This window comes from Falco naumanni, chromosome 12 (assembly GCF_017639655.2).
Source record: "Falco naumanni isolate bFalNau1 chromosome 12, bFalNau1.pat, whole genome shotgun sequence".
NCBI lineage: Eukaryota > Metazoa > Chordata > Aves > Falconiformes > Falconidae > Falco > Falco naumanni.
In genome coordinates this window covers 33,092,727-33,119,438 of record NC_054065.1, presented here as the reverse complement: position 1 = coordinate 33,119,438, position 26,712 = coordinate 33,092,727, and the positions used below count along the sequence as shown (strand labels likewise).

At 49.9% G+C, this 26,712-nt stretch overlaps 1 protein-coding gene across 1 annotated transcript in view; it reads right to left on the bottom strand.

Moving 5' to 3' along the window:
- Nucleotides 1-21,706, bottom strand: part of SYNDIG1 (synapse differentiation inducing 1) — a 76,272-nt gene extending 54,566 nt beyond the window's left edge. Inside the window, exons 1-2 of the mRNA XM_040612046.1 lie at nucleotides 21,583-21,706; nucleotides 7,970-8,539 (exon numbers count right to left, since the gene is read on the bottom strand). Of these exons, the coding sequence (XP_040467980.1) occupies nucleotides 7,970-8,449 (480 nt within the window). The 5' untranslated portion in view covers nucleotides 8,450-8,539; nucleotides 21,583-21,706. The remainder of the gene's footprint in view (nucleotides 1-7,969; nucleotides 8,540-21,582) is intronic.
- Between the last annotated feature and the right edge of the window lie 5,006 nt (nucleotides 21,707-26,712).

Below are 26,712 nucleotides of genomic sequence, written 5' to 3'. Positions count from 1 at the left end.
GGATACTGACTCAAGTAGACACCCCATTCGTGGAAGGACCATGGCTTGGAAGCAGGAGTCACCTGGCACAGAGCAAGGCTGTCTGTGCACAGGGTTGGATGCAGGGTGTCCTCTTGGGACTCTGTTTCACGAGGCAGCACCCCTGAGAAGGGCCACTAGACCAGGCTGCTCAGTCAGGAGCCAGCAGAAAACAAACCTCCTCTGTGATGCACCACAAGAGGAACAAACGTGATGCGTGGAGAGGGAAGGAAAGGTACCGTACTACAGACATGTACATAACAGGTCCAGTTCTGGCACCACCATTTCCCAAGTAAGTTGGAGAAATCAGGAATCAGAGGCAGGTACAGACATCATGCTGCAAAAAATCATCTACACAGGAAGAAAGTGGAGAAGTCAACTTCACATGTAAGATAAACTTAAGATGCAATTTCATCACAGTCTGTAAATGCCTGCATGAGCAGATAATTTCTGATCAGAGACAGCTCTTTCATTTGGCAGAAAAGGAGAAGAAACCGTAGCAACTGAAAGCAAAGGAGATGAAGAGCAGACACAAGGTGTGAATTTTTAAGAGATGGTGATGAACACTTTTCTGCAGTTGTAATAGGTTTTCCATTACATGAAGCCCTTTCTCAAACCCAGGCTAGCTATTCCTAAAAGCTACGTGCTCTGCCTCAGCCGAGATATTATGAGTGAACAGAGGCTCCGCAGCCTGCCATGGGCTGCCTGGGGCAAACCAGAGGCTCGACCCGATGGTCACATAGTGCCTTCCAGTATTAAAACACTAGGCACACTGGGGAAGTCAGACAACAAGGTCTGCTGTGAACCACAGCTGCCAGCAACCTTCGACAGATATGCAGGAAACAGCGCTTTTGGTATTAATCCTTTTTTCTTTCAAAGCAACCAATTCAGCAATGTGTACAGTCTGCATACAGAACTGATTTCTGGCATGGCCCTGTGGGATCTGTTTCAAATCTGGATGGTCCAGTGGTCTGGTTTGGACAAAGACCAACACATGATGCAATGATAGTACATACTGTTTCCCTCCACCCAGTGCCTGTTTCGGTAATGCAGTTAAACGTGGTGCCCTATTCTGACCAGTACTCTGCATCCCTTTGTTCTGCCGGCGGTCTGAGTGACGGAAGCAATGCAGGCGATGGAGGCAGCGTGCTGAACGGTAGCTGTCCCACCGCGGGCTGCAGTTTATCACTGCTCTGTCTTAACACACTTACTCATCACTGAGCAGTGTCTGGCTGATGCTTACTTAAGAGGTGATCTCTCTGAAACCTGTTCCCGTCAGGGATTTTACTTTCTTTTTTTTTTGTTTGTTTTGTCTTGGTGATGTATTGTTTGTTTATCTTATTTTGCCTGTTTATTGATTTCTTCTTTACCATTTTGAGTTTTGCAGTTGTTTCCCTTAGTTGCTCCCCTTCAATTTCAAAGGTATTTAAACGATCCACAATCCACTAACCCTGACCTGGTCCTGATCCTCTTGTTTCCCCAGCTCCTGATCTAAATTGCCTTGTCAGTCCAGCAGCCAGCCTTGCAGAATGGGTTCACAGAGGTCTCTCCTGGCTTGGAAAGCTTTTCCTATGTAACCTTGCAAAACCAAAATGTATCAGGGGTCAAAAAAACCTGGCTGCAGCTGTCCAAGCTCATTCTTGCTCCTGTCTCCTTGGATTTTGATCGTCTCCCTTGTGATGTTTTCTATACACCCTGCCTGTAGCTCATCAGTAACTTGCATTCAGCACGTTGCCACTGGAAAGGGGATAACTGCAGACAGCAATAAGCACATCCATACTAAAAGAGCCCAGCTGCCACCGTCTCCTAAATCACAGCCTTTCTCTGGCAGAGCAGTAATCACAGCCATAAAGTAAATATCCCTAATCTCAGTGTGAGTGACAGGGGCTCCCTACAGCCCTTTGAATTCACGGGGAAGGCACGTGTGTACGGCAGCACACTCGCGCCGTGCCGATGGCCAGCAGCCCCCGCGGAGGGGTCCTCTCAGCAGCTCACAGGGTCAGCGGGTGGGTGAGAAGGCTGAAGCTGTGGCGAATGCCTAATCGCTGTTACTCCCTGTGGCACAGGCATCCCGCTCAGGGAGAGGAGGACCTCCGCAGCCTGCAGGCACAGCGGTTCCTGCCAGGAGAAGCAGTGCAGCCTGCTGAGGAAGGTGAGGGAGCTGCCCCCCTGCACCGAGCCACCTCAGCAGGAACAGCAGCAGTACCCGGCTCAGGCTGGGGCAGGTGGGGCGACCCCTCACAATTGTCTTCCTTTTGCTTCAGGGTGGACAGGTTCCTTTGGGGCGCTGTCCTCAGAGAAGCGTGTCCCATCCCCACATCCTGCAGCTGGCAGCGTGCGGCTCACCCAGAGCTCCTGCCTCTGGCGGGCTGGCGCCCAGGGTCCTCGCCGCACAGCATCAGACCGGCAACTCAGGGACGTGACGATGAGAAAGGGAACCGCTCTGGGCCCTGGCTGCTATTGACACGATTCACGGGAGGGCACCTGGAGACCACTGAAGGTGACTTCCCAGCCATGCTCCCTTCACCTAGGCCTGGCTAACAAAGGTTAACATCCCTTGGCAGGGCTCAGTATCTCCAAACTCCAGTGGATTCTCCTTGAAGGGAGAAAAATAAATCGAATGCAAATTAAGTGCAATCACTTGTAACCTGGTAATAATGTGCCTGTGAAGGAATCTAGGGACATAAAGTGCATCCTATGGGGTCAGAGCAATGGCCCACTGAGCACCATGCTCTGCCTCTGACACAAACCTGGACACTTTGCAGTCCGTCCCTTGTGCTCCCTCAGCACCCACGACTGTCCTGTAAGAGGTGTTAGAAAGAAAAGTGTTGCCAATCCCTTTTAATACCACGGGACAAAAGACCCACAACACATCCCTACATGAGCTTGGGCAAGACATTTATTATATTGTTTTCTTCAGTTCCCTGGGTGCAGAATGGAGAAAAAACTGTTTTCCCACCTCACAAGTGCGCTGCAATGACCAGTGAATCCATTAGTGAGAGCAAGGCGCAAGACCCTGAAGGGAAACGGCCGTACAAGCAAGTACCTAAAGCGTGCAAGACCTGCCCTGGAAGTCATCTGTGATACAGCCTCCCACGTCTGCACTAGGCTGCCTCTTTGCCTATGCTTCAGAGCTTTCTGGAAGGGGAAACCCACCATGCTCAGCTTCCCAAGGGGATGTCCAAGCATCCTTTCTGGATACCTGCTCCCAGGGGAGGCTGAGGACACAAGTAGCTCAGGTCTTATCTGTGCAATGCAGGACCATCCAAGCCTGTGCAAGCTGGAAGCACTGAGAGAAAGCACGCAAGTGATTGCACTGGATGTGCATAAACACCTCTAGGACCTTTTTTTTCACATTGCAGAAGAAACATGAGCAGGAGATGCTCAGGAATGTTGAGTAGAGGGGTTAGAGGGAACAGGACATGGCTTTAGGATCCACCTTCTATCTCTACACTTTCATGCTCACATTCAAAGGATGAGTTACACAGCAGCATGCAGCAATTTGTAGGGGAAAAAAAAGAAGGCAGGTTTAGCTTGAAAGCACTACATTTCCTTTCTTCTTTCACTCCCCAGAACATCCTATTTATTTCATTTTCAGAGACTGTTTCAGACATTGCTGGGAAAAAGAAAAAGGGTTTTAAGAGAGAGCTCAGATGTATTCTCTTATGCGACACATATGAATAATTTAATTTGCTGCCATCAATAGCTTGAGTTCTCTAAATAAGCCATCTATCTAGAGGTTAGGAGGAAAACTAGCAGGAGTGTAATATGACAAATGATGTTTCCGGATAAAAGATGGCACTGCCTTTACACATGAACTCTAACAGGAGGGTATTTCAGCTAGCAATTCGTGTAATATTTCACTGCCGCCACATCTGACAAGTTGTCTGTCCATTAGTTGCTGCGTAAAGAACTCATAAGATATTTATAAGCATTCCAGAGATACCTAAATAGGGAATCATTTGATTTCAGGGATGGGCACTGAAGAGAGAAGTTTAAAGCTTTGACAGAAAGCGCAGCCTTCTGCTTTCATGCCTGGTAATCGCTGGAGCAAAGTGTGGCTGTATATGCTAATAAAAGCCATTTCAGAAATGTTTTTCCCTCCAGACAATTATGATTTTCATAGGCAGTATGAATAACATTACACCAGGACCTGAGAAACCCTGCTAGTAAAAAAATAAATAAAAGTTAAACATGGCCACATTGCTGCAGCGATGCGCAGGACCCCTGCTTAGGATGTCCCCTGCTCCTCCGCTACATCTCCCAGGTTCTTCAGAGTGCCCAGGCCGGGGGAGCGAAGAAGGTCCCTCCTTCTAGCACCTTGTCAGAGATATTCCTGGGCTGGACAGACCCATGCTGACAGGGATGACAGGTAACAGAGCAGCGGTCCTTGCAACCTGGCTGGGTCAGCTCTTCAAACCCAAATCAGATCGCTGTCAGCCAAAATAGCTGGGTTTTTTTTTCAGAAACTTTCCCTGGGGCAAAGTTTTCTGCAAGAGAACAGCAACCTTTCTGGTTATCAGGAGCCCAGCTCTCTTCAAAAACCAAACCCTGGCAGAAACACACTGACCAGCAGTAAAGCTATTTTCTGCGTGTGTCCATGGACTCCCACAAGTATTGCATGGAGGGGGTCACTACGAAGGGATGAGTTAGATTTTCCACATTTCTGAGAAGCTGAATACCCAGTCCTGAAAACCCCTAGGAAAGCACTCAACAATGAGACAGGCAATGCCAGGCGGATGTGGGGAAGAGAAATGTGTGGGGAAGAGAAATGACTCACAACCCCAGGGCTGCTCTGAATCCCAGAAGGCATTTTACTGAGATGCCTGCATTGGGAATCCATTCACCTTGCCCTGACATGTGAAGAACAGTTTTCAAGACACAACAGCTCTTCTGCACAAAGCTAATGTTTGTAAAAAGGCCTGTTTTCTCTCAGAACGACATGCTAAAGCAGGTAGGTTACAACAAAAAAACGTTCCAAGAACTGAGCCCTGATGTGCTTTTATACTATTCAGCTCCCGTCCCCTGATGAGCTGCGGCATGACAGTCAATGTGGCCAGATACTCAGCAACACGCTCCGCATCCTTGATGGCAGAACCAAATCTTTCAAGGATCTTGCAGTGGAGCAGCAAAACCTTGCACCTCTGCTGGATCAGCCGCTCTCATCGTTCTCTTTTTAACTTCTGCTCCCAGTCCTGGTGTTAACCCTTTCCACAACGCTTTGGGTCTATTAGCAATTTTAAAAACCATTTGCTTCTTGTCAGTAACTGGTGGGGAAAAAAAGCTTTCTAGTGATCCAGACCTGTGCTCACTAGAGTGAATCACCAGTGCTGTGTGATTCAGGTGCTGGTTTTTTTATTTGGACAGATAGGCAAATTTTTTGTAGTTAACAATCCGGCATGGTTCATTTCCCTGCTCAGTGACTGCTGCCCTCAAATACTTCTCTTCCATACCTGGAGTCTCAACACGTGAAGCTACGTCTCTAATGAACCTCCGTACTAGCCAAGCCCAGGAGGTCTTCACACATCTGGCCACATAGCTACAGCATCTGTCCGCATGGGAACCAGAAGAACACAACACAGCAGTCACCTTTTTTGCTGGTCTTGTGCTGTCAAATGCATCTCTCCTCCCCACCTTTCTGTATGACCAGCCACAGCTGCAGAACTTGGACCTTCCTGGGATTGAAATTCCTCCCCTGGCTGAGAACCCTCGTGCTGAGCGCAGCTGCTCAGCACGTTGGTCATTTGGGTCTGGTTCATGGAGAAACATGAATATCTCAGCACTGCATGGGGCTGGCCAAGTAGCACAGCGATGGAGACTGACACTGGGCTAGAAGCAGAGGCTTCGAGCAATTCTAGCAACGCGTGTGTTTCCAGTCAGGCGGGTACTTCCTCAGACAGACCTTGCCTCATTTTCTCCTCCCTTGCTTCATTCTCCTGGTGGAGAAACCCCAATACAGAAGAGAGGGGAGGCACATGGGTGAGCACTTTGTGAATGTTATCCTCTTCTGAGCACTTCTTGTTTGTAGGTCAGGATGGCTGCCCATACACCTCTCTGCTTATTAGCAGGGTAACAGCCCACAGGGTTAAGTGAGGCTGGGAATCCTGATGCCAAATGCTGTGTGCCCATTTAAGATGGGATACATGTGACCTTCTGGAGGCTACAGTCCAGAGAAACGGGTCAGAAAGAGGAGGAGCCAGGAAAAATGATGCACACACTGTCGCACCACAGTATCAGAATTTGAAGACTCTCCTTTCTTCGCTCGAGATCGCCTCAGGGGAGGTGAAGGGTGACATCACTTTCCTCAGACCTTGTTTTACAGGTGGTTTTCTAGAAACAAATGTTCTCTACAAAAAGTTCATCAAGCTCCTACAGTACCACTCTGAAGAGGCACCCAGACTGAGGGCCCTACCTTGCAATGGCACCTTAAAAATCCCACCAAGAAAAGGAGAAAGATTTTTAGTATAAAATATGTTTTCCCCGTTCTGCTTATTTTCCTGGCCTTTTTCAGCCTATGCTCCAAGAGCTGGCTAAAGAAGGGCTTGCTAGATTCGGATTGACAACAGGGAGACAGGGTTTTTTGCTGCCTAAATGTCAGGCCAGATGTGTTAATAACACCATTAGGCAATTACATGCCTGCAGCAGCCACATGCATCACTACTGCAGGAGAGAAACTAGGGCAAAAAGGCAGCAACTAGGGATTTTGTTTTGATTTAGAAAACGAGACTTCCCACAGCCAATTCTGAAATGCTGGAGAAGGGTGTGATTTGAGCTAACACCCTCACATGCCTCCGAGACCAACTTTTTGTTACCCTGTGGAGGCACTGAATGCTGCATCGGTGACACACCCAAGGAAAAACACGTCTCTTCCTACCTTATCAATACCGAGAGAAAAGAGGATAAAAGAGAAGCCAGGCTCTTGTTGGGCTGCCCCTGTGCTGATCGCAGGGTGAGATGCTGGTATTGCAGCAGGTGAAAATGGAAGTTTTAGGACTTGTTAGGTCTCAGTGGAGAAAACCCCGGCAACAAAGAAACACGAGCAAATAATCCCTCCATCTCAACCTGGACATTCGAGCTGAAGCTGCGGCTTTGCTCCAGACAGCCAAACGCTCTTTGCTAGGTCAGGAGTCTGTGACCAGCACTGGAGAAAGTTCTGGGACCAGCAGCGTTATGCTCACCCTCCAATCCCCCACACACTGGCAAACACAAATCTGTGCCATGCTTGGGCAGCTGGCTTCAGCCAAAACTAAAAAGATTTTTTTAAACAAAAAATGCATCATTTAAAAAAGAATGAAGTTGATTTCCATAGTCTGCCCCATTTGGAAAACAAAATGTACCTTAATTTATTGTGAGCCAATCAATGAAGCATGGGAACCTAAAAGAAAACATCGCATTTGGGATCTAATGAAATGCTTCACTCCATCACAAAAAAATCTTTGAATTATTTCAGAGACAGGGGGACTCATTGCAGATTGAAACCCAAAGACTTCTGATTTTTTTGAAAACCAAAGAGTTCATTCAGAGATAGAATTGTTTCGTGTTTGAGCCAGTACGCAAAACAATCTGCTTTATGTCTAGCTCAAGTCAGGAGAAAGTAAGAGGCGATGCTGGCCTGCTGAGTAAGGCAAGCTCCATCTACACGGGCAGATGCTCCTGGCCGTGACCTTACTTAGCATTCAAGCACATGGGTCTTCCTCGGTTTCTGACGGCCCATTCAGAGGCAGGAGGGAAATGCTAATCTCTGTTAGGGCTAGTGGAAGTTTTGCCATTAGTATCCGCAGAGCTGGGACTTTACCCAACAAATAAAGATGAGCAATCGCTCGCTGTCCTGGCTGGAGGAGAGCGTGATACAGCTGATCCCATGCAGACCAGCTCTTGGAGGCTGTACACTTAACCCCAAATAAGCCCTCCTCCCCGCAGCCTTCCCCACATATCCCACATGCCATCTGACCTCTAGCTCTTGGAAGTCTTCCTCTTCTTCCACATCATAGGAGAGGGTGTGAATCTTGATGTCATCCGCTGAGAGATCGATGAACTTGCTGTCCGGGTACTCCAGGCTGTCTTTGGTGGGCGAGCGGTCCTCGATGAAGGTGGTTTCACAGCACTCTGAGCCAATGTTCTCACCCCACGAGCGCAGCACGTTCTCCGAGTAGAGGATGATGTTGGGCCGGTAGTGAGACTCCACTGTCTGCTGCAGCATGTTGGGGTCCAGCAGCTGCTGCACGGGGTCATTCCTGCTGTTCTCCAGGCAGCTGGGAGAGGAAAGGCTGCCCGCTCGGTGGCTCTGGTACTGGGGGGTTGGGTACACAGAGACCAGACCATCTCGGCTCTCTGCCACTAAGTTCCTTGTGTTAATTAAACCATTCCTTTTCCCAGCTTCAGTGATCTTATTGTGCATTAGCACACTGTTCTGCTCAACCAAGCCATCCATACTGGGAGGTGTCTGAAGGCGTGGGACGGGTGGCCTTTATTTTGTTGTACCTTAGAAACAGGTCACACCGGGGCAGTGGCTCCCATTTTCCTGATGAAGAAAGGAAACAAACACCAAAGTGAGGACAAAGGCAATGAATAACATATCCAGGCACCCAAATCAACTCGCCTTTGGTGTCACCTCACGAGGAAATACAGCCGTACATGCGCGCATACCCTGCCCAAGCTCTCCATACATATCCCCGCTTGGAGAGGCCAAAACCCCCACCTCGAATCCACGGGGTGAACAGGAGCGGATGGATGGCAATGTGTGGTGACAGAGGACTTCTTGAGATGTCTTGGTAATGGTGGGCCCTGTCAGAGAAGGGCTATGATGCCTCCTCCATCCTCCCACTGGCACTTCTGGGGACAATGTCCCTTTCCTCTAAACACTCTGATAAGAGAGATGGGGAGGAAAACCAAAGATAAAGGATAAAAGAACCATTTTCAGTTCTCAGAAACCTGCAATTGCAAAGGGTAGGCAGCTGCTGCATTCAGCTGTCAGTCTCTGCAGCCACCCTTTGCCCCTGGCAAATGCTTTAGTACCCTTTGAAAACCCAGCTGAAGGCAAAGCAGCAGGCAGAGCTCTTTACATCAACCAAAAAACCACCACCTGAAGGCGAGATCAGACCTGACCCAGGGGAATTAAAACTCCTCTGGACGGGATGTCAGATCCCTGGTGTTGCTCTGGGCGCCCTAATTCTTCCAGGGCTGTCCTGGTGTGACAGACTGATGGGCTGTGATGGGGCTTGCCAGCGTGACCGTCCCTATCCATATTCACCTGGGAGACATGGAGCCACTGTCGCTTGAGCCCCCGGGGCTGTCTCCTTCTGCACGGGGGCGACAGCTGCCCTCTGCCTCACCAGACCACCACTGGCTGTTTTGTGTGGGATGCACTACGGTGTTGGAAACCAAAGGGATGGCTCAGAAGGCTAAAAGTACTTTCTTTGGAGGCCAAACACCTTCTCATCAGGACTGCGGTTCTGCTCAGGCGCAGCCAAAGGGAAAGGCTTTTTGCAATAGGGATGTACCTGCCACAGCAACAATGAGATCAGGGTTTTGTTTCTGGGCCTGCCTGACCACAGGAATCACAGAAACGCCCCTGGCTTCAAAGAGCTTCGCGTGAGATCCTCTAAGGCCAAATTCTTAAGGTAGGATTACCTGTCCCCGGTGTGCTGCCTGGAAGAAAACAAGAATTACACATACAAGCACATGTACATACGTATGGTTTTTACTCACTGCTTTCTGTTTCCCTTTTATAGCAGAGATCCTCTAACAGAGCAATGGCTCGCAAAAGCCTAATTTTATTTCCTCCAAATAACTCCAGACTTCAAACATCTGCAGTTTCCCTTTTGGCTTGCAAGAGATATTTAAACCATCGCTAAGAGCTGGTCTTCTGTTCTTATACTAGAAATGAAGCAAGAAACTTGTTTGATGCACAAGAGAGCTTAACGAAGTATGCTGCAATGTTTGCATTCACAGCGCTTGGTTTATAACGTGCAGGAAACCCATTTTATGGTGGTGTCAAATAGTTCGGTGCCTAAGCGACCTGGCAGGAAAGCTACACAAGTGAGACTACACCACGGTGGGATCCCACAGAATTTACATCTGGGGAACCTGCTGGTAAAATTAACCAATTTGCAGATTAGCTTGGAAGCTTGGACTCGGTTTCACCAAAGGATCAGCCCCAAAGCCCTCAGTCCCTTTGCAGCAGATAATTCTGAAAGCACGTGCCCAGCCTTCCCAAGGAAAACTCATTTCCAAATGCAGCCACGCCTGTGCTAGATGAACAGGGGACCGTGCCCTCCTCATGCTCCCAGCGGCAACGTGGGCCCTGGCAGCACAGATGTATGGGGGTGAGGTGGAGCTGCTCTTGGAGGAAGCAAGCCATGTGCAGCAGGAGACGGTGGGTTGGGAGACCAACACACTGATGTTTGCCGTAGGACAGGTGCTTGCAGAACAACCATCACCCATCTGCTACCCTCCACTGAGCTGGCAACCTGCAAGTCCTCCTGTGGGCTGCTAAGATGTCCAAATTTGCTGTTCAGGAGGCTTCAGAGGCTGGGTGGGATGCAGACACCTCAGCTGGGGAACACCCGCTGCTTGACCCAGACTGGGTGGGACCACTTGGTGGGGAGATGTTCTGCTGTGCCTCCAACAGCTTGCTCACAAACCTCCCCTTCCTTCCTCCCAAAGAAACAAAATAAAAATGTATCACCAGAGGCAGAAGCTGAGAAAAACTCAGCTGAAGAGTAAGTTGTCAGGAGACTGCTCAGTCCCCCTGAGCTGGCTTAAAAAATGTGCAGGGCTCCCTGACATGTGACACCAACCATCAACCCCACTGAAGACAGACTTCACCCAAAACTAAACCCCCTCTCCAGCATCCCTAGCCCTGCCATCTGTCTAAGCAATCTGAAACGGTCAGCAGAAACACGCCACAGCTGCAGTAGAAATTGGAAGAAGATGCACAAATCAAACAGGTCCTTTCCCAGAAAAATGGGCGAAGAGGTCAATAGTTTGTCACCACGCCAATGGCTACGGCAAAGCTGGGGTCAGGTCTCACTCCTCCAGGGGGTCCCGTCATTCCAACAAATGCGTATAGTCCGGCTGGAGTAGCACTCAGGAAAATGCCGTTTTTAAGGCAGCTTTACTGCGTGCTTTCAGGCTGCGCTGTCAGCCTCCCTTCACGTTGTCTCTGTGCTCACCTACCATCCAGATAAAGCTTGGCTCTGGAAATGCAGGTCTCGCTTCAGGTGCTCCTCTGACAGCTGTCCTCTCTTCATGGAAAATGCTCGCTCTAACGGGTGCAAATGAGGCTCTGCAAGCACAGCGGCACCACAAGCAGCTGGTATGCAGACCGGTACGTGTTCCTCATGCATTTTAGGTGGTCATCTTGAAAGGGATGGGTTATGAGGAACAGTCACTCGCATCTCTTTAAAGTTGACTTGCATGGGGACATTCCAAAATCATGGGAAAGGAAAACCACCTTTCAGTTCTTCTCACACTCCTCAGCAACAAGAGAAGAGAAGTAAGCAGAGGCCACAGTGGAAAATGCTTTAGTGTGCCTAAGTGACCTGAGACCCAGGAGCACTTCAGAACATCACTGGGATGTCAGGACTGCCCCACACCATCCCTTGCTCCTCAGTGTTCATCAGCTTACGTTATGCAGCAGCCAGGTCCCTTTGGCTGACTAAAAGGAGGCCTGAGACTCAACATCATTTCGAAAGGTGGTTTGGCTCCATGGCGTTTGGAGTGCTGACAGGTAAGATTCTGCAAAAGACCTAAACCAGGACTGCTTATGATGGCTTTGGTACTCTACAGCTGGTACCTCCGCCATCCTAAGGAACTAAGAACAACTACATCACAGGCTCAAGAATCCTCCCCAATCGCCCACACCAGCAAAGCACTAGCACACCCCATCGCCTGGCTTCAGCCTGTGCCCTCTCCCAGAAAATACCTATGCTGCAGTAAGTAAGTGCCATGCATGCTCCTGAGAAGCCCAGATGGGAAAACCACCTTGTTTTGGCAGGAAGGAGAGCTGAGCAGCATGGCCACAGTCGATGTTGGACCTTTCAGCCATCCTGGCATGCCTCACTTATTAGGTAGGAGGGAGCCTGTGGTGTTGCTTAGACCATGGACCTAAATCTATCTGGCTGGTGCTTACCTGCTGTGCATTGTAACCGGTCTTGTAAAGCAATTCTGCAGAGTCTGAGTGACACTTTCCCCTGGAGGGGGGGGAGGGGGGCAAGGAAACTTCTGAAATGAGGAAAGGGCAAGACAGGGAGCATCCTTCCCACACAGAGCTCCTCCAGCAGCGGGGCATTGCTCAAGACATCCTCTCTGGAGTCCCACATAGCAGCGCATGCCGCGGGCAAGGTCAGCAGAGAGAGATGCAGATGGCAGCATGCAATCAAGCAAAATTGTTTAACCCTAGAGTCATTTCAATCTGTAAGCTGGCTGGCTACCTTACCAGAGCCTGACCCAATCTTCCTGGCCTTGCAAGTGTACCGCTTAATGGTAAGGATCTGGTGAGACTCTCATGTCTTTTCATTATAATATCTTAACACGGGGGAAAAAATAATAAAAATAATAATGTGGCATCGATTTTTATTTTCTGGGTGAAATTCTGGAGTGGCTGGCCATTAGGTTTAAATCAATAGCACCTTGATTGCCAGTGCATTTTGATGCATAGCTGAAACAAGGTCAATTGCTGTCTAGGGAAACTGAGAAACGGTTGAGGTACCCAGAGATTCTTCATCAATAAAAAGGCAGGATTAAGAGTGTTGTCAGCCACAAATGAAATTTCACATACTCATGTATAAAAGAGAACCTCCCCTGGGCTTTTCTCTTCCAAACCACTGGCTGAAGGGAGTTAAATCAGATTTCCAAGGCTTTTGTGACTTGCTGCTACCCCAGTGTTGGTGGGAGAATTAGAGTGAAAGGCTGGACTTCATTTCACCTACTGCAGACACCCAAGGATGTTTCTTGGGAGAAATTAACTGCAGTTATGCAAGTTGCACAGGACCAGTGAGTGGGCTCAGTCTCCCTTTGGAGCAACAATACCCCTGCAAAATACAGGGGGGGGACCCTCTCAGCTTAATACTAACCTTCAGATGAGTGAGGCAGGTGAAATGAGTCCCCCAGGTTCAGATGGACGAGCAATGGACTGTGGCACGTGGTCACGAGTGATGCTTAGGGGCAAAAGGCAGCAAGTGCTTATGCAATGGCTCAGAGCCTGTCCCCTGCCTGCAGGGACTCCTTGAAGGTGGATTCAGTCGCCATCCTTTCACTAAGGGCTTTCACTGCCCTGTCCCGGGCCAGGCTCACATGTCTGTGACTCACAGGCAGGTCCTAAAATTAAGATTGCCCCAGTTTCCAGATCAAACTGCAGCCCAGAGGATCCCGGATGACAGCACGACTGAGCAGATACCCTCTGACAGACCACCTGAGGCAGCTGGAAGATGCCTCCCCTGCAGGGAGCCAACACTCAAAGCGAAAAAGAGCCACTCTCATTACCCAGGACCGCAGCAAGCTGACAAGTAAATGAAACTCATCAGAGCCCTTTAAATAAGTGAGCTGTTCCGTCTGCTCCGAGATGCAGAGTTAATTTAACTGGTTTGATTCAGGTTTCATTTGTCTTTGCACAGTTTGAATTTCTCCCCACAAATCACTCACGGGTACTCAGGCTGACCAGAAATAATTCTGCATTTTCAGACTTGAGGCTGGAACCAGAAGGGAAAATCAAGTTCAAGCTATTGACAAAGAGTAGATCAAACTTAAATCTAATTTTTACCTTGAGGATTAGACATTTTATCCAGGTCTCTGGTACTAAAAGTGAAACCATTAATGACTATAACCTTCATTCTTTCTGACTCCTTGCATTTCTGTTTTCTCTCTTTCTTATTTTAATAAGAAGCTGCAACCAGTGCCAAGCTATTTAGTTTACAATGCTGTGGTTTATTGAGCTATCACTTCTGTTACAGCAGAGCCCAGCTACAGTAGCTGCAATGAGAGCTACGCTCTGCTGGGTGTTCTGCAGGCTCCTGCTATAATGACAGTCACTGACAAACTAATTAAGCAAAGGGTGTGAGACAGAGAAACACAAGCTATAGGGAGGGCAAGGGGAGAACGCTGTGCCCTGGGCTCTGGCAGACGAGAAGCAGAAGCCAGCTCTGCTGCCGCCCACCACCTTCAAACTCCCTCGCTCCTCGGTGACCAGGCAGGACACTGTCCTCCTGCCTCCACCGGGCTCTCCCCTTCACAGAGCTCTAGCACAGCCGCTGGGCGTTTCAGCCTTCTGGAGACCCCTGCCAGGTACCAAAAGTCCTGTGTGAGCAGCCAATCCAGCTACCTCTGAAATACCAGGCTACAGCTGAAAAGCCCCAGCCCTTTCCTCCCAGCAGCTGGGAAAGACATTGATCCAGGCAGACCAGGCATCACCAGCCCAAAGGCCTGGCTGTCCTTGGTTTGCTGCAGGACAACTTGGCGATGAAGGCAAGCCCTGGTGAGGCTGAAGGCAGATTCCCATCCACTGTCAAGGCTTCTGGCTGCGCCCGCTGCCATTCCCGGCAGATCTCGCAGAGCATCAGCCAGGAGGGGCTCACAGAGCTCGTATGACTCTGCACGGGGGTCCTGGACGTACGGGGAAAGCTTTCCCCCATGAAGACAGTCAGGCATTGGAGAAGATTGCCCAGGGAGGCTGTGCAGTCTCCATTCTTGGAGGTTTTTATGACCTCACTGAATGAAGCCCTGAGCATAGTTCACCCTGCCTTTAGCATGACATTAGACTAGAGACCTCCTTGGGTTCCTTCAACTGGAGTTACTCTACAATCCACATCTCTCTGCTTCCACCTGACAGATTCCCATCTGTCTCCCATGTTCCCAACGAGACGAGTCACTGCTCCCATGTCCTTCTGCCAACCCCTCAGAGACTCTAAACCTAACACCCGCATGGCAAGAAGGGGCAATAGTGGCCATGCCACCGGCAGAAATGGATGCAGCCTCGTGACTACCAGATTCAAGAAAGTGCCGCTGGGTTTGGCGCTGGTTCCCCCAGTGCCAGCACACAGAAAACAGAGGGGAGAAAGTTTCCTTGAAGAGCAAGCCGAATGGTGAGAGCTGCAGCCTGGTGAAAACCATATTGTGAGAGGTTTGGAGGCTGCAGGTTTCCTGGTGCAAGCTTTCAGGTATGAGGGAGTTTTTAATGCATAATGCAATAGGCTTCAACACAGTTTAAGGCATTTCAAACATCTAGAAATTACAACAACACGTATGGACCTTTCGCTTGAAAGAAATCAGAGGCAATATATGGATCTGGAGAGATGATTATGCAATGAAATATTTAAGGAAAGGAAAGAAAAAAAACTTCCCCACTTGTATTTTTCTTCTTCAATTTAGTTGGGCTCATTAAAATAGGTTTTGTTTTAAGAGAACACTGCTATTTCAGCAGCTGAAATTCCTTTTGACCTATTAAGTAAACTACAGGGAGTTTCATAAGGTGACGCAACTAACTCACACTGGGAGAATTAGAAGTGCATGAATTTATGACAGTTAAATGTTTAATTTCTAACGGTGGAAGTAAAAAGACCTCCATGCTATTTTAGTATTACCAATATGCAGCAAATCCACCGTGAGACATGGGCCTGTCCTGAAAAGGAAGGACTCGGAGTACAGTGAAATGCCCAAGGTCACATCAGACACAGTGGCAGAGTTGGAAATAAAATTCAGGTCTCTTGATTGCCTGTCCAGAGGTATATTTAAATGTGGAAACAATTAGCATATGCATATTAGATCTGCCTGAATAATTGATTGCTTTATTCAGTAGCTGAACCAAAGAACAGGGGAGAGAGAGGAGGGATTACCTTGTGTTGACCTAAAACATAAAATGTTATCCCTGCAACCAAACACTTCTGAGTAGATGGAAAGACCCTGCTTGAGCCAAAATGAAATGTAATGTTTCATTTATTTATTTTTAATCGAACTAACTTGCTTTTGGTTCCATTTGCCTCAAGTTGCTTCCAATAAAAATGTGACACGTTCAGGATTTTTTAGCAATCCTCCTTCCCAACCAGTTTTGACAGCCTCAACCCTTTGTTGAGTTCAGTCCGAATTCACTTTTTTTTTTTTTTTCATTTGATGACAAAAGCTGCATTTTCCAACTAATAAATAACTGACCTGAATAACAGCACCTGGCTGTAATGTAATAACCCTGCCTGTTGTGGAAGGCACCAGTACGAAACCACCTTGCCACCTGCACAACTTACAGCAATTACTTTCCAAAGTGAAAGCAGTCAAAAATCAGGCTCTGTGCCTTTTTAACCGAGAAATTCATTTCACCAACACAATCCAGCAAAGCTGGGTGTCAGAAAGCTATTATCAGCTGCCTAACTGCATCTGGACACACGAACGCTATGAATCAGCCCTGACGAAGTGGCTGGTGAGCTCAGTGCGAATCTGTGCAACACCTGCATCCTGCCCTGATGCTGCATCTCCGCACCGGCCGAGCCGTGTGCACGTGCTTCGGGACGTGGTTTAGCGGTGCCCTTGCCAGTCCAGGGTTAATGGTTGGACTCTATGACCTTAAAGGTCTTTTCCAACTGAAAAGATTCTGTGATTCTATGCCCGACACATGCACCTCTCCTTCCTTCCCTCCTGGCTGCAAGCACGCATTCTCCACTCGGAGCCTGGCTGTCCGGTAGCATGCACAGCACAGGATGCCTTCACACCGGCTTGTACCACCGGGTCCTTCGCAGCACTGCTGTTCCAAGAGTCCCCAACACCACACAAGAGGACCACCTGACAACCACAACTGCATCCAGCCTCATCACATCCCTCTTGAGCCCCCCACCCTCATTTCAAACCAGGGAGACTGAGTCATGAGGAGTGATTCTTGCTTTAAAATATGCATCTCTCCCAACAGAAGGCTATGCTGACATTTCTTCTCCTTCCCTCCATCCATCCATCCCAAAAAGCTGTTCTGTAAAACTCTTGATTACGTCCAGCGCAATAAAACTAACTTTCATGATATAACATATAGAGAGACACCAATAATGAAATAGCTCAGGTCACTACCTTCAGCAGCGTGGTCAGGCTGAAGGATCTGTTGGCCAACTTGAAGAGCAGGAAATTGCACTGCCTTTCACTTCCAAAGCAAGTGAATACAGCTGTTCTCTGGAGTGTATAATTGCATCCTTAATTGTTCAGAGTGCCCTCACTGAGAAAAATCTCTTCCAAAGTGAGTCCCACAACTCTCCCGCATGGAGTCTCTGCCCAAGAGCTGCTCCAGCTCCTGGGGAAAGCTTAGACTCAGACCCACACCTACCATGCCAGGTTTGGGGCCAGAACTGTCGCTCTTGTGGTTCTAACCATGACCCAGAGTGAAAACTTATGCACAGCTGAACTGCTTGTTTATTTGATAGACAAGCCACACTCACAGGAGAAAAGATGCGATGCCTCAGTCTTCCTGGTCCCTATGCCACGGAGTCTGCATAGATTCTGAGAAGGACTGAGCTACCCACAAAACCTCCTGCCTAGTCTCAGTGACACCTTGTGTTGCAAGAGAACTAAAATTCTCCAGCTTACAAGAAGGTTGTTGGTACTCTGCCCTGTAGAAACCTGCAGCAAGGCAAAGTCCCTGCCACACACAACGGAGCATCGCAACGAATCCTGAGAGGCTCACCCAGGAATATCAACATCACAGCACCACCTGGCCCTCTTGGTCTGCCTGCAGGCTGACACCAGTGCCCCAAAATGCATGTTGGCATCTGTAACCAGACTGCCCACAGACAGAAACACCTATACGTGGCTCCAGGGCTGGGCCTACTCACTCAGCTCTCACTCCTGATGGGCAGCCAAGCCGCCCCCCGAGCCTGGTTCTCGTTCACACCCTGCTCATCTGGCTCTACTGGCGTCTCCACCCTGCATGCAAGAAGCAAAGCAGGACAAGACACCTGCCTCACACCTGTTCTGCATGTCACACCCCAGCACTATGCTCTAGGCTGGGATTTAGATACTCCTGAAGCAGGAATGATAAATAATGAGAGGATGGCACAGGAAGACAGCCTGGTGGTGCAGGCGTGGTGCAAAGTGAAGGTTTCCGTACCTCCTGCCCCAAGCAAAGCACCCCCGGGTTGTAAGTCACTTTGCTAGAAAAACAGATCTGTGATACTGTAAAATTGCTAGTGCCGGTTCATCAGGGCAAGGATGATTAGATTAAGCAGCCACTGCTGGGCAGCCTTGCTTCATCAGGCTCTAGAAGAATTGCAGAGCTAGGAATACGCTGTGGAACAAAAGCTTTAGAGAGTAAGTGATTTAGACATAGCAAAACTGGTAGCTGGAGGTAGATAGGGCAGGCAGGGAAACACTGGGAAGTAGCATCAGTGGGTGTAGATTGACATTTACAAGCCTTGCTTAACCCCCTACTCATCCCTCCCTGCAGAAATCAGAGTTGAAATGAATAATGGGGCCCGTTAGACTCAGGGCATCGCTAAAGCCTGAAGAAAAATCCTATAAACCCTTCCCCCTGGGAGGAGAAGGAACATAGAACATAGGAGACTTCTGCATGGGAGGCACAGGCATTTGGCTGGCAGCACATCAACTCAGCGCTGCCTCTTCTCATCTTGCAAGCCACACGCAGTGGGGAGAAGGGAGATCCTCCCGTTGCAGAGGGCAGGACAATAGGAGCTGGAAGGTGGGTGGGTGGCATGAGAACACCGTGCACTGGGAGAGGACTGGGTCAGCCATTGCATGTAGCAGGCAGCTGCGGTGGGAGATGTCCTGAAGAAGCACGCTGAGCACAGCTGTCCTGCAGGACCTGACACCAGGCTGGATGTCTCACGGGACCTAGGATGGGCAGGTCGCCCCTCAAGGAGCTGAACTCTTTGACTATGCCATCATTGTCTTCCAAGCAAATTATCCATTTGCAAGCACCCTTTCAGAGATCTTTGTTCTTCCTGGGGATTTTTAAGGGGTCTGAGCACATAAACCCCATCAAACCTCTGCTCGAATTATGCCTACTTGATGTGAACAGTCAGTTCATTTTTCCCATGCCTCAGTGAACTATAGTCTCAGAGCTTAGGACAGAAATGCTTTACAGTATGGATTTGGATGGATGGTTAATGAGGGAACTTTGCACATTCAGGTTTTATATAGATACATATGCACAGATACACATCTACAGGGATGCCATGTATAAAACTGGAAGTGCTAAAGGCATGCATGGACTCGCAACTCTCATATACTGCACCACTATTCAAAAATGCAGTCTTTGCTGATGCAATGCAAATCACCACAGTTTGTCACTTTTCTGATATTAACACACCGAATTCAAAGCACGAAATATTTTGATTCTTAGGTACTAAAAGTTGGATCAGCTCCACCTGAATCCTCGGGGTCACAGACATTTATATCTGAAGAGGTGCATTCTGCTGTGATCTCATTGCTCAAAGTAGTTTCCAACTTTTACTGGAGGAAGAGTATTTAGAAACATTTGATTTGATACCCAGAGAATGTGTATTTAGACATGAGCAGATATACCCTCGCACACTTACATGCAGACACTACTGACATTTCTCAAAGCAAAGTCACTGAACATGCAGAGTATCTTCCTCCTGTTTAAACATCTGCATTTTTTCCTCCATTGTTCCCCAATGGCACTGTATAAACTATAACCTGTAAAAACTGAAGTCTTCCAAGTGAAGAAAACAAAATTTGGAAATCCTAGTATGTAACCTGCAGTCTTAATAACCACATAGGCAGTATTAAAATCTCTCCTGGACAGAAGCATTTATACCTGCCTGCAGATACAGATATAAGGTAGAGAGAAAGATAAAAATCCTTATCCAACTATGCTGCACCTTTTCTCTAATACTTTCCTCAGAAGGGAAAACATTTTAAATCCAGAAAGATACCTTCCTCAAGTTAAATGTGTTGTGATGCTGCCTATATACACTAGTACTGCATTACATCTGCATTTGTGTAACGAAGAGCCTTCCCGTGCCTGTGAGATTTATTCCAGAGCGTATGGCACCCATGGTTGAGATGTCTGCCTGCCCACTTAATAAAGGCAGACTTCGTTTAATCTGTACACCCTGGCATGACCTGTAGTTACCAAACTGCCAATAAAATGTCACCTTGGCCAGTAAAATCAGAAGCGGCTTATTCTTTGGAGCGAGGTGATTTGAAACTAATATGGAGAGCATCTAAATGCAGCTACTTTGAAGACGATAGCTCATTAACTATAATTAAGAGCACGTAATTTAAATACATGAATGTAGAAATGCATTCTCTGCTCTGACTGCATTTTATGATATACGATAATCCCCCTGAAAGTACCAGTTAACTCATCTTCTTGGGTTTAAGAATATCAAAGCATCTTTTAATTGTTGTTAATGCCCTGTTTATGAGGGATTAATGTCTAATTATTTGTGATCTGAATATTTAATCTCCCTGGAAAGTTTAGATTTTTTTTTTTTTTTTCCACCTTCTTTCTCTCTCATTACACACTGAGGCTGCAGCCTCCCCTCCCGTTACTTTGAAGACACAGTTCAACAGATTGCTCTCCAGAGCAACTCCTGCCACTAGGTAGCTCCATGTTCTCACGGGGGACAGCACCCCGCAGCACCGCCCGCCCCGCACAGCCCCTTGCACCCCTCCCGCTGCAGCGCACCCCGGGCCGCGGGCGCTGCCAGCCGCGCTCCGGGAGGGATGCTGCTCCCGCGCTGCCAGTTCCAGAACGGTCTCAACGCATTTGCCAGCCTCTTCCTACTGAAGGGTTCTCCCCGAGCCCGTGCGAGGTGCTTTAGTGATACCCGGCCCAGAGTGATGGGACAGGCGTGGGGGACTTACCCGAGTGGCCCCTCTCTGCCACTGAACAGAGGGACCACTCCTGCCTCCTCGCCTTAAGCATCCCTCTCTCCAACTGGGCTGCCCGCAAACTGGAGGCTGGGAAGGCAGCGCCACGCACCCGGCACCTCTCGGGCCGGGCGGCGAGGGCAGGGTGGCTGCAGGGAGCCCCCCTCCCCTTTCCCGCCGCGCTGCGCAGCCCCGCGCCCCCTGCCCGGCCAGAGGCTGCCTTGCCCGGCGCTGCGAGGGGAACGTGCTCCGGTACAGGGACCGGGGGGGAGGGGGATTCCTCCGGGGGGAGGGAAGGGAAAAGGAGGACCCCACGCACAGTTTCCCTTCCAGTGCTCCCAATCCAAACCTTGCCCCGGCACTGGAAAAGCCTGATCCCTTCCCAGACCCCCTCCCGGCGCGGCGGGCACAGACGGGGACGCGCTAATTTCGGCTCCTGGCAGGGCACTGGGCGTCCGTGCCCCCCCCCCCCCCCCACCACCACCCGCGGTGCCTAGGGGGGCAGGATCCCGGCCCCCCCGACCCGGGCGCGGCCCCATATCCCTGCGCTCGCCGGGGCTCCCCCCGGAGACTCTTGGCCGCGGCGGCTGCGGGAGGTGCGGTGCCCCCCCGTCCCCGCTCGCTGCCCGGCGGCCCCGCTCCAAAGCATGGAGGGGGGGAGGGATTTGGTGCATCGCTTCCCGGAGGGGAGGGGAGGGGATGGGATGGGGTGGGATGGGGTGCGATGGGGGGGGTGTCACTCACCTCCCTGCAAGGTGACCCGCAGCGCGATGCTCCCGCCGGGGGGAGCGGCGGTGCTCCCGGCCGGCGGCGGCTCAGCGCCCGGGCGCGGTGCCTGGCAGCATCCCGGCGGCGGGGGCGGCGGGGGGGCCGGGGCCGGGCAGCGCGGGCGGGCAGCGGGGCTGCGCTGCCTGCACCCGCCGGGCTGCACTGTGCGCTCAACTCGCGGGGAGGAGGAGGAGGAGGAGGAGGAGGAGGAGGAAGAGGAGGAGGGAGCGAGGGAGGGAGGGAGCGCGGGAGGCAGGAGAACCAGCCCTGCGTGGCGGAGCGGCCAACTTTCCTCCTGCAGCAGGAGCAGCCTCCCATCCCCTGGTGTTTAAACCCGCCCCCCCGCCCCGGTACGGCAACCCCCCCCCCCCCCCCCAGCCCCCTGCCTCCTCCCCCTCCCTGGGCCTTCCTCCCAGCCGGGGGTCTCCGCTGCTCGCCACGCACCGCGGCTCCGCGCCCCTCCAGGGGCCCCGGCTCCTCCCACCCCCACCCCCACCCCCCGGGGCACCCCGGTACCGATTCCACAGCCACAGGCACCTGCCAGCACAGGGCACAGCGCCCCAACTCCCCCAGGTGATGGGGGAGCTCCGGCGCGTCTGAAGAACTTTATTTGTGTGGGTTTATTTTTTAGCTTGGTGACGAGGTGCCGGGCTGCGCGCTGCAGCACCGAGGGGGCGGGGGGAGCTTCCCTGCTTCCCTAATAACTACACGTAACCCGGGAAAGCAGGGTTCACTCGTTCGTCTTCCCACCCCCAGCAGGCCTGCCAGCCAAGTCATTTGCCTAAAAGCCTCTCTGTCACCACTTCTTTCTGGATGCTTTAACATCTATGGCTCGAGCTGCTGTGGGAAGATCACAGGCAGGGTTTGGATCGCTGCTGCTCCTCGCGCTGCAGGGGGAGGCGCGAGGCCCTACAGCCCTGGTGCGTTTGTGTTGCCCCCACCTCTCTCCCCAGGTTAAGGCTGTTTTCTCTCCCTGCTTGCTTGTTGTTATTCATACTCACGAAATAGCCCCTGCCAAATTTTGCTGAAGGAGAATGTCCAAGATTTAAAACACACATTAACTAACCTGAGCCTCTCTCGGGGATTTTTCAGCAGAAAATCCCTCAAGCCTCCTCTTTCACAACGTCTTAGTGCTCTTCCAAACTCTTTGTTTTCAGTATATCCTAGTGGTACTTGCAAAAGATTTTTCTTTCCATCTAAATAGCTGCTCCCTTGCTCATCCCTGACTTGCTCTGGACTTCAGGGAGGTTTTTTGTGTCTTACAGAACACAGCTTCTTCCTTAATGTAATAGGCACTGGGTGGCAGTAAATACGTAATCAGCAGAAAAAACAGCCCCAAATGGTGATCACCGTGATTCTCCAAAGTGCTTTTCACCTTTCCTTTCTTGGGAACAGAAGCCTGTAAACCACATTCATTCTGCCTTTACTGAGTAAGACTTTCAGGAAAAAGACTGTCTCTCTGTTCTGCTTGTACAGGAACAAAACTCTAGGGGGGCTGGCTTGCAGCCAAATGAGTACAAGCTACTACAGTGCAAATTCGTACCATCAGGCGTTACTGCTACTGATTGGAGATATCAGCTGGCTTGGATGGATGGTGAATTCCTGGCAAAACACAGTTTCTTAGTGACCACAACTATTTGTGCAGTAGGAGGAAGCATGGCAAGATTTCCAAAAGGATTTGTTATATATTTTCTTGGGAGGAAAAGAAAGGGCATTTATAGAAAACAGAGGGTGGAAGGGATATGTGGGTTATCAAGTCAAATTTTCTGGCTTCCAGGCAGCCACATCCTGTGAGCCTGTTTGTTTCCTTCTGACACTTCAAAATGAAGTGTTTTCCATGCTGTTTCGCAAGGTGAGATTCAGTGACATCAGTAAGGTAACCATTATCTCTAGCACTGTTCCTCCACCTTTCCCGTTCCCCCTATACCAAACAAAGCATGCTTTTCACTCAGTCCAGGAAGACCATGGACCTTTGTGTCCATGAGAAAACAAGACCTAATTTGGTTTAGTTGAGTTTTGCAGCAGAAACAAGAAAATCTTAGCGGAGCAATCACAATTCAGCCACCACAACGGTTGTAACTGTTGCTACAGACCAGGACATACTTCGCTCTTTCTTTTCGTCAACCTCTTCTCTTGCCGAGAACCACCGAGGAAGGAGCTTAGCAGTGCTCTGACTAGTGTTAATCGTGCCAGTTCCCTGTGTGCACTGAGCTTGCCGTAAATTGGCCTATTCCTGACGCTGGGAAGCTAACAGCTATGCCTGGCTTGATTTTGGTATTTGCAGCTCTCATTGTCCACCTGGTTCCCTGCTGATTTTTGGGGAAAGGCTTTCAAAGACCAAGAGAAAGCTTGTGGCGAGGTGAATTGCAGCAGACTGGTTTGTGATTGGGAGGTTTCTCTTCAAGTCTAGCAGCATCACTGAGCGTCTTCTTCAACAGCGCATAAGCATGCACAATCCTCACTGCATTGGACCAACACACTTCACAGCTTCTTGGTAAGAACTGTGGGTGGGAAGAAATTGGGGAGATTCATGCTACGTGTCTAGCAATGGCAACTGACCCTTTCTCTCTGTTTCCAAAGGCACTTTTCATCCCGCCAGGGAGGATACAGATGCACCTCAGTCGAAAGCTTCTGTGTAGACAGAAGCGCGAAGCACTGTAGTGACAGAGAGCAGCATGAGGAGATGTTTGAAAGGGTAAGGCAGGGGAGGAAGAAAAGTCCAGCTCCCTCGGGTCTGATGGCTGTTGGAGGCTTGCTGCAGCTGCTTGCTAATCTAATTTTATGCCAGAAATCTGCCAGGACAAACTGCATAGCAGGCAGGGACCCCTTCTTGCTTTGGAAACAGGTTTGCTTCCCAGGGCCTCTAAGCAAGGCTCAGCTGTAGCCTGAGCTCCTGAGAAGCTACCATTCCAAGACGTGATGAATAATAAGAACAAGAAAAATCCTTGCAAAAAGAAAAAGTGAGAGGCAAGGCCACCTAGAGCAGAGGGAGAGGTGGGAGCAGTGCAGGGCAGCCCAGCCTGGCCTGGGAGCCTCCATGGGTCCGGCGGTCTCCTGCTGTCTGTGAGGAGCTGGGGATTTGGGAGCCATAAAGGCAGAATGTAAAGAGAAAATGCCACCCAGATGCAGAAATTACTGGAGACATACGAACAGCTTTTCTTGAAATGTGGTGTTTTGCAGAAGTTAAGGAAAGATGAGACTTCACAGGCGTATATCATTATAGCTCCAGGGAAATCATTTTGTCGCTGGTTGCCCTGATCAGGGCTGGTACAAGGACTTACCCTGACCAAGCATTTGACCGCTGGCTTCAGTGGAAGCACCCTAAGTAACTGCACCTGGTCGGAGAGACACACAGTCCTGATCGACAGCCTGCTCTTCGCTCTCTGGATGCTCTGCGCCACCGTTAGCAGTCAGTCTGTGAGAGCCCTTGGAGGCAGAGCTGCTCTGAAAGCCTCCTGGCCAAAACCACCCAGGAGGCATCACAGCGTTAGGAGCAGGAGAGAGGCTCCATTGGGAAACCACATGCCAAATGCTGCAGGCAGTGACCATTGCGGTAGCCATGAGGATTTGGGGAGCATCATTAGCTGGGACATCTATTGATGTGCTGAAACGCTCATGGGAGCTGGTGGGAGAAATGTTAGGCTGTGGTCCTCACTGTCCCAACAAAGTCTGAGGGTCTCGGGCGTGGTGTATGCTCTGGGAGGCCCAGGACACCCTGCGCAGTAGAGTGGAAAGACAGTGACCTGCGAGTGCATCCCTGGGCGCTAGGAAGAGCAGCAGCACCACCTATCACCAGAGAAGGAAGAAGGAGAGAAGACAGACAAAACGCTGCTCCTTCTCACTGTTCCCAGTACAAGACTGGAGCCCAGACCTTCGAGATGACCAAAGAGAAACTTCATTCTTCCAGCAGAAGCAGCTGGCTTCAGTCTTTCCCTGCAACTTTCCTGCTAAAGGCTCCTGCTGGCTCTGTGGATAGCTCCGTATAGGTCCATGATCTAGCATCCTTTGCTGCAGAGGAAACAAAACGTCACCTAACGCCTCTGTCAGGAACAGACCCCAGGTAACAGGACAACGCCTGTCTGTCTAAGGGAGGTAGCCCGGTCGATGTTCTCAGCCTTAACAGCCTGGGGGAGTGGTCATGGAGTGACACTGCGGTGGTGCAGAGCTAGCGGAGGGAGATGGAGGGAATGGAAAGGAGCAGGTTTCAGGAGGAAAGGACTGAGAGCTGGTATTTACAGTGATAATGAGCCGGGGGGGGGCGGGGGGGTGGGAAACCTGCAGACCAACCAAACAGGTCTCCGAGACTGCCGGAATGGCTCATTGCTTAGAGGACAGATCTGGGCTCTAGGACCCTGTGCTCCAAACATGTAGGGCTGTTGGCTCTGCAGGTCAGCACTCAAGAGCTCTCTTTGTCAAAAATCCTGGCACCATAGGTACCGGTGTGGTCTGAACCACATTTCACTTGATTATAATTCAGAGTGATGGTACAGAGCAATCGGGAAGTAGCCCAAAATCTGTAATCTCTTTCTGCCAAAGGCAAGAACAATCTTTCCATTTAATTGGATCAGACCCCAAAGGTCTAGCCAGGAGTGCTTTTAACTTTCTGAGAAAGAAAATGGGTTAGCTGAGATGGCTGAGCTGGGTGGGTGCTGAAGTTTGTGTTGATTTGTTTGCTGGCAATTGAAACCAGAATAAAAATGAAAGCTTGGGTTAACCCAAGCTGAGCAATTTTTTTTTCTTATTCTGTATTTACAGCAAATGGAAAAGTAAAATACATAATTTTTTGGCTGAACCACGTAGCTTAGCTTACAACCAATGTTTCAGTGCTTTGAACTGTTCTTTACTCCTGTTAACTGGATCTGCTTGTTTACTTGCAACAGAGGAAGAATGCAAACGCAATCTCTGCCACGCTTAGCCTAATCTGCACCAAGAGAGTGGAGTGTGGCTGCTAGATAACATCTGCTGGGAGGATGGAGTAAACAGGATGTGGGTCTTTACATCTGGTACTAAATTAACTTGGAAAGACCTGTTAGCAAAAGTGTTTCACGTACACAAGTCCTCAGCCCAGTCTCTGGAAGGGATTGTCTGTGCCTCCTTCCCTCGAGA